Source organism: Lampetra planeri, chromosome 6 (assembly GCF_965212315.1).
Source record: "Lampetra planeri chromosome 6, kcLamPlan1.2.h2, whole genome shotgun sequence".
NCBI classification, from domain to species: Eukaryota; Metazoa; Chordata; class Hyperoartia; order Petromyzontiformes; family Petromyzontidae; genus Lampetra; species Lampetra planeri.
The window spans coordinates 9,697,824-9,715,159 of NC_136112.1; the positions used below are offsets into that span (position 1 = coordinate 9,697,824).

Here is a 17,336-nt window from a genome sequence, read left to right on the forward strand (position 1 = left end):
GCTGTCACGAAAGCTTTAAATCGAAATTTAGTAAAATTTGGAAATGTAATGCAATGCAACACAGAGAGTCGGTCAACACACAATTAACGCATAGCCTGGTTGATTACGTTCTTCCAAAGATTGCTAAATTAGAAGTTAAGTATGAAATTTTAGAGAGAGACAAGACACAGACACACAAGCAGAGAGAGAGACAACACAGAGACACAGAGAGAGAGAGAAAACAAACTTAATACCTCCCTGTCGAGGTGGTTTAAACTTGATTTGGAGCTTTCGTGACTGCAGGAATTACTCTTTGGTTCTTTCGGTAAAGTCACGTAGAAAGAGAAAATTATAAATTAAATAATAGCATATGACGTTTCGATTGCAACACACGCAATCATCATCAGGTACAAATGAAAGAGAAAACAAACATAGTAAACTTAGAAATATAATGCAATACAACACACAGAGTCGGCTATCAACATTCAACACCCTTCCTGGTTGATTACGTTCCTCCAAAGATTGCTAAATTTGAGAGAGAGACAAAACACAGACACACAGACAGACACCCATGCTGCTGTGAGTTGCACTATTCACTACAATATAAAAAAAAAACGTGAAACAACACAAATAATGAGTTTACCGAGGGATGGCTAATAGTTACGTAACTACCCACACAGACTACATGGCCTTGCCTGGAAACAGAAACTTAAAATGTTTCCATTTATTTTGAAAATTATACAATAAATGTTCGTATACTGTACCGTGTTTAATAGATATGATAATTCGACCAGATAGTGATTCAAATAATTGTCACGAAAATTCATCCCTGTGAATGGGTGCATAATAAACACAATGATGTTCTAGAAGAGCTAGTTGGCTGAAAACTGTCACGAATAAAGTTGATTTGATTCCGATGAGTAAAAAATATCTTTACAAACTAAAATTTGTGCCTAAAGATTGTATGCCAAACTTTAAAATTGTCTTTGTTTGGACTTAGGTCTATGAAAGTTTTCACTGTACTGTATATGGAAGTTTCAAAGAGTGGGCACTGAATAAAAATGACATACATTTCCAATTTTGGGCTTCCAAAAAATGGGGGTGTAATATTTCGTAATATGTTTTTGTTATTCATTCTAGGCCTGTGAGAGGTCATATCCGGAGGTTTTGAAGGGTGCGGATATTTAAAGATGATATCATATTATGGACAACCTCAAGTTTTGGGTACTTTTTTTAAGTGCGTGAAACTAAAACCAATTTTAAGTAGGAGAATCTTGCTATTGGTTGCTCGTATATGTTTCTCTTTATTTAGATTTGTTTTCCAGATGGCCATGGTCTACAATTATTTTTCAATTGAATATTCATTAATAATATTGCAAGAAGCAGGTGGCTTTATTCATGATCTTTGGAATTCACAGTTTCCTCTGCAATATTTAACCTTTTCCAAGGCACTACAGTAGAATAATGTTTCCATATGATCCACACTGTTTTAGGGCTGATAATATTCGTCATTCAAATCGCTTCAAAGGTATGTAATTTATAGATGAATGTGTGACAGCTCCTCAGGATGTATTGTATTCATGCTATTAAAATATATTCCATCTTGTCTTAAATTCGAGTATCCATTATACGTGATTTATTGCTGCAGTCTAAACATTGTTGTCTTTGTAATTGCTTAAATGTAGATTTAACTAAAGATACATTGCAACCCAAATGTTGTACACTTGGACATGATGAATACATGTTAGTGATGTCTTAAGGGAATGTGATGTTATAATTAAGACATAAGCAAATCTTATGGGATAAAGTGTGATAAAAACGTGTCTCGTAATGCTTTTTACGTCTATAATGCAAGTGATGAAAAGCCCTCAGGTGGGTGTAAGTAAATATTGACAGTGGAATAAAAAATGTTTAACTATTGCTCACCCAGGTCCAGGAAGTGATAGTGACACTTGTGAACGATTGGTGTACGTAGCTAAAAAATAAATTAAAATAAATGAAAACAACTCAATTAAATCACATATATGAAAACAACTAAATTAAATCGGTGATTTAATTGAGTTGTTTTCATTTATTTTATTTTTTACCTATGTGACTTTACCGAAAAAACCAAAGAGTATGAATCCTTGCAATCACGAAAGCTGCAAATCTAGGATCGGTGTAAGGTTTTATTGTTATGCCATATGCTATATTTCTTCAGGCATTTTAGCCATTAGTGATATGCAGAAGTATATCTATATCACTATACATTTGGCTAAATGAGGGATTGTTGCATTATTTAATGTACAATGCGTATTTCAGTAAAAGTGTGTATATATTATGTAGTTGGAAAATTTGCTCGTTCATAAGTCCAAATGAGAAGCAAAAGCAGTGCAAATACTAATTATAATTATTAACGTCTCTTACATTTCAGATTACTTGATTTCGCGAGCGCAGTGTGGTGTGGACAGCACGGATCGGCTCAAGGAAGGGCATTCACAGTTCTTGGCCGACAGCCATGGTGAGATCATGCATTGTCCTGTGCCATGCAGCAGGTACACTCACGGAATGCACATATGTCCCCTTTTTATATAGACGTTAACTTTTGTTGGCTTGGAGTTGAAAAAGATGTGCTGCATTGCAGACGCAAGCGGGCTACTGGGCAGCGTGGCAGCGTTTGCGCACGTGGTGAGCGACGTTATAGTGCAAGGCACCGCCACTTCCCACGCGTCCCCCATTGACCAAGCCGACAGTGAGTAGTGGCACACGAACACCGCTATAAGCCTGCATGCCCACTCACACCACCTACACTGGCAGCGGTTACAGGGTTCACTTTCCAATGAAAACGTATACCGCCTTCCCCACCCTTCTTCCCCCCCCCCGCTCCCATTAAACACTTTTCACTCGCATTTATCAAAGAGCATCTTCGTTTGCGTATTCATGTTGATGTTCAATTTCTATCACTTTGGGTGATTTTTAATCAAGTTCTTCTGTACCAGCATTACTGGCAGCTGATGAAAATTGTGTTCAGCTACACTATGAATGCTTGACTCCGTTGACATTGTTGTGTTGTATTTTTGCTATTAAACGGGGTATATTTACCGTGCTGTGAAATCGTTAATATATAAAAAAGATATATTTTTAAGTGAAATACCTATGGTCATTGATAGCGATTAACTTTTATTACCGCTGTTCATGAAATAACTCCATATAAACACAATTCTATCCCTCCTAAAAGACAGCTTTAGCTCTCATGGGAAAGCATTGCATTTTGCCACCGAATTTATCATGGGAAACGGCAAACAACCTGAATACCCTACATTTGCAACATGTAACAGGAAACAATAATTAAAACATATATTGTTACTGCATTCTTTGGCGATATATTAAGTTAAGTATTCCGTGCATTACTTCTTAGACACTTATGTAATGCTGTTTTGTGGCTTTGTTCATGCAGAAGATATGATTTTAGCAAAACTTCTAAAGGTCGACGGTCATGTTAATTTCGTTTGTCTGGCGAAGCTATGTTTGTATCGTACGTGTTTCACAGACACTGCCATGTCAGTCCCTTGATTTGGCCCCTTTATTAAACGTCTGTCATGGTACGCATGAGACTGCCTTCTCACTGCCTACAGTTCCAGTTTTATCTTTCTCTGATACCCACGTACATGAACCCAAGGTTATCTCTAATGTTTTATAGCATGCTGATACAACACTCTCTCCATTTTGTGCTTCTCTTTCATTGGAATCCTTGTGGTGCAAAGAGCCACTTAATTTGGCTGAGATTAAAGTGGGCCTTGGAATAATTAACATTTTCAAAAAAGCCTGCACAATAATGTACAAAACTTATCTGTCTGATATTTAGGAAGATTTACTGGAGCCTGAGTGTTGAAATTTAATAGCGTTTTAGTGCAGTTTTAGAGCTGGTTGTAAACAGTGATTCATGCTTATATTTTTTTGCGGTTCGTGCGAATCACTTTCCCGTTACTATTGTGTCGCATAGTGTAGGATCAGCTTATTGCCCTGCATGGTGGCTCTTTCCTGCACTTGAATGGTTCGAGTATCTTCTGCCTCGGATGTTTCCTAAGACATATTCTGGCAAAATAAGTCCTATGATTGTTTAGCTGCAACATGTTGTACTGGGCTGTGCCTATTTTGTGACAATGCAGAATAAAAGCGTAAATAATGAATTATATACGAGGCGCTTCCAGTTACAAAGAGAAAATTATAGCTATGCAAATGGAATATTGTATAACCAAAGCACTATGACATTTTAAATGATATATTTTGTGTAAATGGAAAATCATAACGCAATGGTATTCACTTTACATTTAATCAAAATGATGGGCCTCCACACACCATTCCTGTTGCAGATATGTATGTTATTAATGCAACAACTGTACCCACAGCAGTAGTTAAATGCATCGGTATTTGGCAATAAAAAGCACCATATATTGAGTGAACTAAACTGTTTGAATATATAAGCTTGAAATGCATATCAAGGTAAGATTCCTATATTTTCTGTCCGAAGGCAGATTATTTGCTACATTGTTCCGATGTGACAATTTTCCACATGTGCGCGCACACGTCGTCTTCATGTCCTAGAACTGTCGGACTTGTGTCGCCACTGTGGAACACAAGCGCTGACATTCCTCGGCTCCCTGAAGGACTCTGCATCTGCCAAGGAGGCCAGTCCAAACCACACAAGAGAAGCCCTGCTTGCTATTCTCGCTATTGCACAGGTGCTTTCCCTGCCACTACATTCCTACGTTATTGTTCCCTCGTGCATGATTTATAATAACATAGGTTTGTCCACAAATCAGGCATTTACTCTCTTCCTGAACTCGTCTTTCTAGACACTATGTTTTTTTTTGCCAAGCCATTGCTAATGTCAGATATATTTAAAACTATTTTATTTTGAGGTGGCTTTTGGTGACTTAGGGGTCAGAACGCTGAGCCAACACTGCTGAGAATTCTGGGTTCTGAATTCGAGTTTCAGCCACCCGTGATTAAAGCAGGTTCTCAATTATATTGAGTTGCTAATCTTAAGATGGTCATTGATTACTGCAAAGAAAACCACATTCTCTGTTTTTTATTTTCACTAAACTCATGTTCTGAGAATTACAAAGTAATGTTTTAATGCCATGGGATGAAATGTATTTGTTGCGGGGCATTTCGGAAAGTGTAATGTGCCAAGGGTGAAAGAAAAAATAATTTCAGAACATGGGGGTTTGTGTTAATTCTGAAGGGATACTTTGTCTCAATGTGATATGACACCAATAGCAAAATTGTAATACTACTGTGAAAAGGAAAAAAAAACCCCATAATATATTTAAGTGCATTATTCAAATGTTCACACATCCACACTGCACTAGCCTAAACCAAGGCTACGTCTTGTCAATTTTACTCAGAAGCAGGGTTAGAAACCCAGCAGCCTCGATTTTGATCCCTTGCTGGCCAGTTGATTTGTGGCATAAAAAGTTGCCTCGCATACATCCAAACTGGCAGACTGCACAAAACCAGTGGTGGTTCTGACAGAATCAAATTCCACAAACATTTTACGTAGAAGCCAGTTGACTGTGAGTGGCAGTCATATTCATAACTATTTTTAATAACTCTCCCTTGAAAAGATGTGTGCAGTAGGGAAATGTGTTTTTTTGTGTCAGCGTGAAGGGCATTCACATTCTCTTAGGTTTCAACTACCTTCTCGCTATTCTTAGGTTTTTTCGGTAAAGTCACGTAGGTAAAACATCAAAATTAATGAAAATAAAATAAAACAAAAATCACGACGTTTCGGAGGCAACACAAGTCTCCGTCATCAGGTGGGACCGTCACAGCCGAATTAGCTGCATCAAGTGAGGCAATGATTCAAGATGTAATCCCTTATAAGCAAGTTGAAGGGGGGAGGAGAGGGGGGGGGGGAGCTCATCAGAATGTGGTAGCCAATGAATGGAACGTATCGGGAGGGAGGGGGGCGGGGCTCAAAGACAGCACGGAGTGCTAAGTACAACGCATCGGGGGGGGGGGGGGGGGGGCCAAAAAAATGGACGACGGCTTGGATGCGGTTGCTGCTGCACACGCCAACACAATGGACAGAGAGGGGGAGGGGAGGTCTGATACACATGATAGACAAAAGAACGAAAATGCCCATGTTTATACCAATGCTAGCTGAACAATGAAGAGGGTACTGTTAAAAAATAACTGGGGATGTTAACACTCGGTAAAGTAAAGTAAAATAGTGCCTGTCAGATAAGATGGTCCAAAAAAGTGTAATTAAGTCTTTTTTGCGTGGTTGATAACATCTTTCCAATGATTACTAAGTTTGTACCCATCATCACGGTTGAAATTATGTCTGTGTTTGTATATTTGTATGGCTTCGTGTACAAACCTTTGATTGTAGCCGGGAGGTTTGCAGAGAACCTTGGTCTCGGAAAAGACAATTTCATGAGAGCCCACCGAGTTGTAGCAATGATCGGCAACGGCAGAAGAATCAGTTCTGCCGTGTTTCAGATCTGACTTGTGCTCACGGACACGATCAGAAACATGACGTTTCGTTTCTCCAATGTAGCAATCGCCACAAATGCAACTCAATTTGTAGACTCCAGGATACTGTAAGTCAGGAACGACATCCTTCACAGATGGAATCAGATCACGGATTTTATGCACTGTACTGAATCGGACTTGGATCTTATGTTTGTTTAGAATTTTGGAGATCTTTTTGGTCACGCCTGCTATGTATGGTAACGTGATGGTTTTGGTCGCAATTTCATGTGGCTGTTTCTGTGTGGTGGGAGAGACAGCTCGGCGGATAGTACGACCGTACTATCCGCCAAGCTGTCTCTACGACCGTACTATCCGCCAAGCTGTCTCTCCCACCACACAGAAACAGCCACATGAAACTCCGACCAAACCCATCACGTTACCATACATAGCAGGCGTGACCAAAAAGATCTCCAAAATTCTAAACAAACATAAGATCCAAGTCCGATTCAGTACAGTGCATAAAATCCGTGATCTGATTCCATCTGTGAAGGATGTCGTTCCTGACTTACAGTATCCTGGAGTCTACAAATTGAGTTGCATTTGTGGCGATTGCTACATTGGAGAAACGAAACGTCATGTTTCTGATCGTGTCCGCGAGCACAAGTCAGATCTGAAACACGGCAGAACTGATTCTTCTGCCGTTGCCGATCATTGCTACAACTCGGTGGGCTCTCATGAAATTGTCTTTTCCGAGACCAAGGTTCTCTGCAAACCTCCCGGCTACAATCAAAGGTTTGTACACGAAGCCATACAAATATACAAACACAGACATAATTTCAACCGTGATGATGGGTACAAACTTAGTAATCATTGGAAAGATGTTATCAACCACGCAAAAAAGACTTAATTACACTTTTTTGGACCATCTTATCTGACAGGCACTATTTTACTTTACTTTACCGAGTGTTAACATCCCCAGTTATTTTTTAACAGTACCCTCTTCATTGTTCAGCCAGCATTGGTATAAACATGGGCATTTTCGTTCTTTTGTCTATCATGTGTATCAGACCTCCCCTCCCCCTCTCTGTCCATTGTGTTGGCGTGTGCAGCAGCAACCGCATCCAAGCCGTCGTCCATTTTTTTGGCCCCGCCCCCCCCCCCTCCCGATGCGTTGTACTTAGCACTCCGTGCTGTCTTTGAGCCCCGCCCCCCTCCCTCCCGATACGTTCCATTCATTGGCTACCACATTCTGATGAGCCCCCCCTCTCCTCCCCCCTTCAACTTGCTTATAAGGGATTACATCTTGAATCATTGCCTCACTTGATGCAGCTAATTCGGCTGTGACGGTCCCACCTGATGACGGAGACTTGTGTTGCCTCCGAAACGTCGTGATTTTTGTTTTATTTTATTTTATTTTCATTAATTTTGATGTTTTACCTACGTGACTTTACCGAAAAAACCTAAGAATATGATTCCTTGCAGTCACGAAAGCTTCAAATCTACCTTCTCGCTGTTAAATAAATGTGAATATCCTGATGCATTGCACTTTTCCATTCTGCAAGTGACATTCTCACTTGAAGCTGCACTTACACAAAAATGAGTGACCGAGTAAAACATCCAAGAAGAGAACATTATTATACTCATTGGTTCTTTCGGTAAAGTCACGTATGTAGAAATAAAATAGTATAAAAAAATGTAAATAAATCACGACGTTTCGAATGCAACACAAGCGCTCATCCTCAGGTGAAAATGGCGTAAACCACACAGCGAGGGAACACACAGAGGGACATCACACACAGAGCACACCGAGAACGGCAAACTGCACGGAGGCAAATACAGCAAGAAGATGGGAGATGCGAACTCAGAAAACCTTCGAAATATATTGCGATGCAAACCAGTCGGCCAACAACACAGTTAGACACTAAACCTGATTGACCACGTATTTCAAAAGGCTGCTAAATCTTGTGTTCATCTTCTAAGTTGAACACCCAACATAAACAGAGGATAAGGACTCGTGAACATACACGAGGTACAATGTAGCAGAGATACATACACAGAGGAGACACACAGGGAAAGGATTTGCTGAGTTCGCGTCTCCCATCTTCTTGCTGTATTTGCCTTCGTGCAGATTGCCGTTCTCGGTGTGCTCTGTGTGTGATGTCCCTCTGTGTGTTCCCTCGCTGTGTGGTTTACGCCATTTTTACCGGAGGACGAGCGCCTGTGTTGCGTTAGAAACGTCGTGATTTATTTAAATGGTATTTTTATTTTATTTCTACATACGTGACTTTACCGAAAGAACCAATGAGTATAGTAATTCTTGCAGTCACGAAAGCTTCTGTCATAGATTAAGGGAACATTATGTTGCCATTCATAACTTAAATTTGCATAATTAATTAGGTGGTGTGTTTTGCAGAAATGTATTTAAATTTGTTTGCTTTATATAGCAGTGACTAGGGATGGTTCGCACACTGGACTTGTAATTTAGAGGTTGCCTGTTTGTTCTCCTAGTTGAATCAATGAGCAAGTTTTTCAAATTCTACTACCTCTGTCAACCCATGAGAATAAATCAACACGCCACAAAATAACTGCATAGTGTCAAAGAGTAAGCCAAAATACGCCGTTAATAGGCTCTCTGGAGCTCCTTCTAGTGAAGGCCCCTCTGCCAGCAGTGGCATGAATAAGTAATTGCAGGTCTGCACCTTCACCTGTACCTTGCCACAATTGAAGCACAATACCTTGCTGATCTCGTCAAGGAGCGTAAACAAACACACAAACTACGGTCATCCTCGCAGCGGCTTTTGGATAGCCATCGAACAAAGACCGTTACACCATTGCACGCTTTCAGATGCACTTCTGGGTCCGTCTGGAACGCTCTTCTGATATTAGGAAGCCACTGGAACTAGATTTAAAACTAATTTCTTTAGAACTGATTTTTGTTTTTAGTTTGTTGTCCTTCCCTGCACCTCTGATTAGCACCGTTGGCTACGTACAGTGCGAAAGAAGTTCAACATACATGCATACAGGAATTTTTTGGGAAGAGGACAGTTTTTTGTAAATGTCATTGTCAGCCTTTATCCCTCCCTCCCACCCTCCCTCCCTCCCTCCCTCCCTCCCTCCCTCCCTCCCTCCCTCCCTCCCTCCCTCCCTCCCTCCCCTCCAGGAGCTGCGTCCACGAGGCTTGGACGTGAAGCCAGGGGAGCTGGGAGACCTCGTGGAGCAGGAGATGGCTGCGACGGCGGCTGCCATCGAGGACGCCGCCGCACGGATAGAGGTGACGGCCAGCGTGTCCACCTCGAGCAGACGACGGAGCTCGCCTCATGGCCATGTAGATACAGATACACCATGGGCGCCACGGTGGCAAAATGTTAACTACCTCGCCTGGTATATAGGAGGTTGTAGGTTCGCTCCTGATCCTGACGCTTGTTATATATTTTGAGTTTGCATGTTCTCCCTGTGGACATGTGGACTTTTCTCCGGGTCCTCCGGTTTTTCCCTCCACATAGAGAAACATGCATTCAGAGTATTTGGCTGCTATACATTTTTGTATGATAACGCACTTCGTTGAGCTATCATTTGTGGCCTGGTCACTTCTGAAAAAGAGATATATATCTCAGTGGGCCTTACCTGGTAAAATAAAAATTGAGTTTTAGTTTAAATTTTATATCTTGGTTGCTAGGGCTGGACCGATTCACCCTTAATCAATTTGAATGAGAGTTGTGATTCAATTGAGGAATCAATGTTTTTTTTTTACAATTTGGTGAATGGTAGTGCCTCTTGTGACTGCCGGGGTGACATTGTGAATAATGAAAAAAACATCTATTCTCACGCAATTTGATGCATGTATCGTGAGCTTGTAAATTGATATTAATCAATGCTCACATTAATGTATTTGATAAGGGTACTATAAAGCCACGTTGGTCTAACAGTGCTGGTGTTCAGGATCGTACCATTTAATAATTGTGTTGTTTGCAGGATATGTTGAGCAAGGCACGGGCGGAGGAGAGGGGAGTAAAGTTGGAAGTGAATGAAAGGTTCGTAAGTAGAGCAAGTATGAGGTTGATATTGGCAGAGTGCTGTTCTACACTTTCATTGGAAAAATACATACATAAATCTGCTGAACAGCTTTGGCTTTGGAACTACAGGTCCATGCAGATGGTCAGGAATAGTATGAATCAGAGGTGTGGACTCGAGTCATGTGACTTGGACTCGAGTCAGACTCGAGTCATGAATTTGATGACTTGCGACTCGACTTGGACTTGCATAACAATGACTTTGTCCCACCTATGAGATGTGGACTCGAGTCATGTGACTTGGACTCGAGTCAGACTCGAGTCATGAATGTGATGACTTGCGACTCGACTTGGACTTGCATAACAATGACTTTGTCCCACCTCTGGTATGAATAGTCCCATACATTTACCCTGAAAGCCTTACTGGGTCGCAATACTCTTCTTTTAAGAAGGGTCTTGCATTGGGATGTTTGGCCAATTCTATTAGTGCATGGTATGTGAGAGGAAATTTGAGTACCTGAAGGAAATCTGCACATATGGATTGGTCACATGAAAAGCATGCAAATCACCCCACAGATGGATACAGTAATCCATAGCTACGCTATCATTCCCTGCCACCAGTATATATACTGTATGTTAAGTGCATGAACGTAATCAATTCAATCTCTCTTATTATTTGGCCGGATGGCAAAGCAATTCTCGCAATCACAAGGTTAAAATGTTACATTCTGGTGAGGAGCTGACTCTCCTCTATTTTGATAAAGAGTACCACATGTGGGAAATCAACAGCTATCATCCTATGGGGAGAGACTGGACCCCACCAGAGGAACAGAGAGTTTTTTTGCGTGTATTTTAATCACTGGGTTGGGGCCACCAACAGAGAGATGGCCATCTTTCAACGCTCATTGAGCTGTTCTGGCAGCATGGCTGTGAATATTGGCTAAATATATCTACTGTACACTGTATATCCTCCATCTGGGCATTTTTTCTGCACTAAACCAAATACATCCAGCACCAGTGGCTTGTATAATTAATTGCTGAGCTTACCGATGTTGCACAACGATTATTTCATTTTAATGCACATTCTTTTGGGATAGTCCGAGTGTGGACAGGCTTAGTCTCCTTCTTAACAACGTGAACCCTGGCAGTGAGGTGACGGAGTAAGTCTGCTTGCTGTGTGCCTTCTGGAGTTAATGCACTCAGCTGTGTAGGGTGCAGTGTGTTCAGCAAGCATGAGAGTGACCATTTTGGATATGTTTTTCTCCTTAGCTCAATATGCATGGACTTTTTCAAGCCTGTCTTAAATCCCACGACTCCCCTAATAGCAGTACACTCCATGCAGAAAACCAATGTCTTGTAGAGACACTAACAGTCAGCTTCACTCAGAAATATAGGAGGTTACATGCCTCTCTAACCTGTCCAGGCTTAAGATCTTCCTTTTCTGTTTTGTTTTTGACTGTTGACCTCTCCAGTAACACCCTCCCCCAATTCTTAATATCTGTTGTTCCACCCATCCCCAACCCCGCACCCTGTATGCCATTTTGTGATGGGGTCACGTGTATGTATCTTGAACTTCTTTCGCACCGTACGCGGCCAACCGTGGTTGCGTTTCTTAGTGTGACTTTGATGGCTTTCCAAAAATGACGCCTGGATGGGGCTATTCAAAATATTATTTCAGTGAGATATAATAATTTAAACATATTTGAATGTATACACTGTAGCATCTTAATACTTGAGTGTCCGAGAATGCTGTATGGAGCAAGCGTCGACAAAACATCAAACAAAAAACGTACTCTGATAAAAAAAAAATGCATTGTTTTTGAAACTGATTATCAGAGCATGTTTTTTGTTTTCATTCTGACCACAAGTATTGTGGTTAATGCAGACATGGTTCCTTGTAAAAAGTTTCAGTTTGGTGTTTTAACATCTCAACACCTGTTTTGTTGCCAGAAAAAAGGGGAAAACCTATTTTCGTATACAAAACATTGCACTTTTATACAATATAAATCCTAAAGCAAAATCAAAGGATGTGTTCTTTTTAATTATAGAGATGCGAAGGAACGTGTTTAATCTTGATTGAAAAAGGAGATAATTTGCAGTGCTGCCAAGCATGGGGACAGCATTGCAAACATCAGGGGCAGCCAAAGAGAAGGAGTGACCTTCGACAGTTTGAATAGTGCATGTCTCTCTACCCATGTGCACACCTTTGTCATAATAGAGTACACACACTTTCAGAATTTTTATATTTCTGATACTTGGTAAGCAAAGAAACCGCATGTTCAATATTATCCGTCACTTTTCAGATAATCTGTTCATGGAAACACATTTGGGTTTTTTTGGGGCAGGGAATTATTTACAAGCATAAAATATACCACAGTGATATATAATATAAACCCATGTTGGTCATGCTGTGATCAGTCACCAGGTTACACCCCAGACTGTTGGATATAATTGCATTTAGAATTAGTCGATTTATGAGATAAAATCAGCAAATATCACTCCGCCTGAGAACGTTTTCACATTATCCCTTGGCAATTGAAATCTTGAATCTTACATTTTCTGATTTCCTTCTGTAAAATGGAACATTGGGGACAACCTAACCTCAGGAGGCAATGTGAATGTTTAAGGCATACATATTTAGCATGGTAATATAGGCTTCATTGAAAGCCCCATGGGTGAACTTCTTCATAAATAATATAGTCCCCATTTAGTATGTTCCTAACCCAAACACTGAAATAGCACTCAGCACAGTTAATGGAAGTAAGCAAAATACTTTACAGTGCTTAAAAACCCAATGAACTAGCTATGTTCTTTGTGCGGATGAAAATGTAAAATTGATGATGGCAAAATGTTATAAAACCAAGTCCCCATCCTTGAAATGCAATGTTTCAACACATTTCTGAGTTCTGGCCGTGATGATATATAAAAAATACAATCTCTACGTGCAATACATGATCGTGCTTTTATGCATGTCACATGTTAGAGTAAAATACCAATTGGGAATTGTGATATAAATTCTGGTGTTTAAATGCTTGTGTAAGCATCTCTTTTTTTCTGTCCTGAAGTTACCATCCATCATTTTAGATCATCTGTCAGTCTTCTTTTTCCAAGCAGTCCTATCTTTTGTTTTGTTACTTTATTTTCTGAAGGAAACTTTCTGTTGTAGTGCAATGCTGACCTCCAACTTCTGCTTATCATTATCGAGTCTCTCAACGCCATTGGACTCCCTGTTGGAAAGCTTGTTGTGTGCAGTTGTCAGTCATATTATCAAGTGCTCCTGAAAGCTGAAGAAACTATCTCTACTCTCAGCTATTCAACATTATTTACTTGTTGATATATATATGTGTGCACAATATATATTGCACACGTCTTTTTTGAGATTGAGTTTTTTAAACCGTATCTTGCCTATTGAAGACCATCTATATTATTGAAATAAAAGATGCATATTTTGCTCTTCTGCTGTAGCAGTCGGTAATTGAGGGATAAAACATGAAAGTAAGATGGAGACAGTTTCAAATAATAATAAACAATACTTTTGTTGGGTAATTTTTCAAAATGAGATCTGTAAATTTGATATCTCTGGCTTCCTCAAAAAGTATGCAGCCATGCAGCAGATCGATTCATGTCTACACATGTACCCCCATCCTATGGAGACTTCTGCCTGAGAAGGGTTCCATGGTAGTGAGATGTGAACTACCTTGCCTGGTATACAGGAGGTTGTGGTTTCGATCCAGACACTGACGCATGTATATTTGGAGTTTGCATGTTCTCTCCGTGGTGGCGTGGATTTTCTCCAGGGTCCTCCGGGTTTTCCCTCCATCTTTAGAAATATGCTTTTCGAGTATTTGGCTGCTATAAATTTCCACGTGACAATAATCAACTTGGTTGAGCTATCATTTGTGGCCAGGTCACTTCTGAAAAAGAGCTATATAGCTCAGTGGGTCTGAGCTGGTAAAATAAAAAATACTCTTTGGTTTTTTCGGTAAAGTCACGTAGGTAAAAAATAAAATAAAAATAAAATAAATCACGACGTACCCAGTTTACTGTTTAATTACTGTACCCAGTGGGTACAGTAGTTTTGCTGTGACGGTGCCACCTGAAGACAGAAGCTTGTGTTGCCTCCGAAACGTCGTGATTTTATTTGTTTTTATTTTCTTTTTTACCTACGTGACTTTACCGAAAAAACCAAAGAGTATGGACCCTTCCAGTCACGAAAACTTCAAATCTAAAATAAACAATAGTTCATAGTTTAGTTCCAGGTGGCTTTATTCTCCTATGGCTACATTATAAAGCTTTCGTGCAAAGATGGTTGAACAATGTTTACTCCTTGGGCACACTATATGCATTCCAGCCAATACTTATCCCCACTGCGATAACGTTGTGTACTGTCTAGCCTAATTACAAATGATCGCGTAATAAATAGTCACCCCGCAGTGCAATTTTGAAAAGTGCGTGCATGCTGTTCTTGCATTACAAGCTTACATCTTGCACACAGTGTAGATAATTGTATGATCACAAAGACACAATTTGTCTTGCGCATGTTAACTGTTAATCTGACACGACACTAATTATCCAGTTTCCATAAGGTAGGTAGGTGAATATTGAGGATTTCTCTGGGTTAATAGCATTGTTTTGAAGTTACACGAAGAGTGAATATGAATATCAATTACCCTGCATCAATGGCACTCTTTTCGTGAGTGTACATCATAGTTACGAAAAAATGTGGTTATTAAAAGGATCAATTTATTAACGGAAGAATGCTTTGTTTAATACAAATAGAATTCCTGTTTCTGTCAATTAAGTAACGCACTACCATCCAATGGCCATTCAATGTAAACGTTTGAAACCGTTTTAACATTTTTGTGCATGTTTTCAAAGAGAGAGAGGGTGTTTAACATATTGCCAGTTTTGCCTCTGGTTTGAAAATGACACCCCACTCCTTAAACGGACATTTTCATACTATGTTAGAAACATTCATAATAAAGTTTTTTTTTGGGTTCGATAGCGTAAGTATAAATGTGATAATTGTTTTTTTACCCTTCTATCTGGCAACAAAAAAAAGGTGTCAGTTTTGTTGCCAGATAGAAGGGTAAAAAACCAATTATCATATTTTTTACTGGCAAATGAGGTTCCAATGAAGTATAAATGTGTCGAAACCCTCCACCACCCGACAAGGTCAATCAGTAAGGGATTTGGCAAGAAGACAAATGGTTAATACTTCAGCCCAAAGGTGTGTTGAAGAGTGAATCCACAATTGTAAATGTTGTGGATTCAGTCTTCAACACACCTTTGGGCTGAAGTATTAACTATTTGTCTTTTTGTTTACGTGCCAAATCCTTTACTAAATGGCTTTGCCGGGTGGTGGAGGTTTTCGACACATTTTTATACTTACGCGATCTAACCCAAAAAATACTTTATTATGAATAATATTGGTCGCGAAAGCCTACGTGTTAAATGTTTGAAACATGTTTTTCTCGCTGGCATGCGGGGTGGGTAAGTGCACATGGCCGGTGGCGACGGCACTGCGCACATCTGTGTGATGACGTCACACCCCCAACCCTCTATCCGAGCTGTGTATCCCACGCAAAGGCGTGGGATACACCACCATACTTTAATTCTATTATATGAGAATAAAAACAATTCCGACTGGCTGGAGGGAAGGATGGACGGTCAAATTCAAAGGACTTGTGAGTTGCTGGTAATATATTACACTCCTTTTGAACATTAACGTATAGCAATTGAGCCACCTGTCATTTTTGTAACTTTTATAATACTTTCTTCATTGCAACAGACATTTTTCGCTGTTCAAATTTTTAAAGCCATTATGTTGTACTCCAGTGGCTGTCATGAAGTCACACTAACATGCATCACCTCTGTTTTCTGCAGGATTCTCGCCTCCTGTACAGATCTGATGAAGGTACATTTCATTAGGATTTGCATATAAATATACAAAAACATACATTTCACTAATGAATACAAGCAGGCAGGATGGAAATTCCAACTAATTGACAAATTTTACTAACGTGGTTATTTACCAACACATTACTCCAGTGCTTATTTAAATGTAGTTAGCCAATAGGATCTGTGCCTGCAATGATGCAAACTTCCACAGTTGCCTGAGTTTCTTTACAAACAAGACACAAATGTGGAAAGAGCACACAGCCGTTGTGCATATGCAATATTCATTGGCCTTTCCTGAAGAAGTGAAATTGTGGTCCCCTCTCTCATGTTATAATGGGGCGTTTTTATTTGGCATTTACAGATTTTATTTGAGTTACATTACATATGACATTTCCACCACACCTGCACCGGCCTTGATTAACATTTAACAGCAGTCTGGATTCAACATGGTAAATATATTTTTTATACATTGTGTATAAGGGAGTTCACAACAATGCTTATTTCTATTTTTTTCTTAGACCGCCTGAATAAATTTTACACAACCTTGAATACTTTTCTTACATTTAAAGATGTGTTATAGTGATGCTTTTATACCCTCAGACCATAAGAGCTTTGATTCTGGCCTCTAAAGATCTTCAGAAGGAGATAGTGGATGAAGACAGGGTAAGTTAACATCTTTACAATGTGCCTGGATTGTTATATTTTTATGCACGCATTAATTTACATTTAACATTTTAAATGAGTTTGGTAGCAAAGGGAAAAATACCGATTTTTTTGTAACCAAACTTTTTGAATTTCATGTAGGATTTCTCGTTAAAAAATACATTCTGCAGCACTTCCATCAGAGTATTATCTCCATCCCACTAGACTGCCCATCAAATTGTATTTATATTACTGGCGCTCTTTATGGAGAGCCAAGTGTGTCACCAATCTCAAGCTCTGGGACCGTAGTTAACGTTTTTTAAAGCCCTTTGTGCAAACTAT

General features: G+C 39.8%; 1 protein-coding gene across 2 annotated transcripts in view; it reads left to right on the forward strand.

Annotated features, from left to right (window-relative positions):
• The window catches only part of LOC144719520 (huntingtin-interacting protein 1-like), a 122,868-nt gene that overhangs the window by 85,585 nt on the left and 19,947 nt on the right, over window positions 1–17,336 (forward strand). For both annotated transcript variants that reach the window (XM_078595518.1, XM_078595519.1), the window contains exons 20-26: window positions 2,393–2,479; window positions 2,603–2,710; window positions 4,564–4,700; window positions 9,602–9,712; window positions 10,414–10,472; window positions 16,338–16,368; window positions 16,953–17,015. In XM_078595518.1, the coding sequence (XP_078451644.1) occupies window positions 2,393–2,479; window positions 2,603–2,710; window positions 4,564–4,700; window positions 9,602–9,712; window positions 10,414–10,472; window positions 16,338–16,368; window positions 16,953–17,015 (596 nt within the window). The remainder of the gene's footprint in view (window positions 1–2,392; window positions 2,480–2,602; window positions 2,711–4,563; window positions 4,701–9,601; window positions 9,713–10,413; window positions 10,473–16,337; window positions 16,369–16,952; window positions 17,016–17,336) is intronic.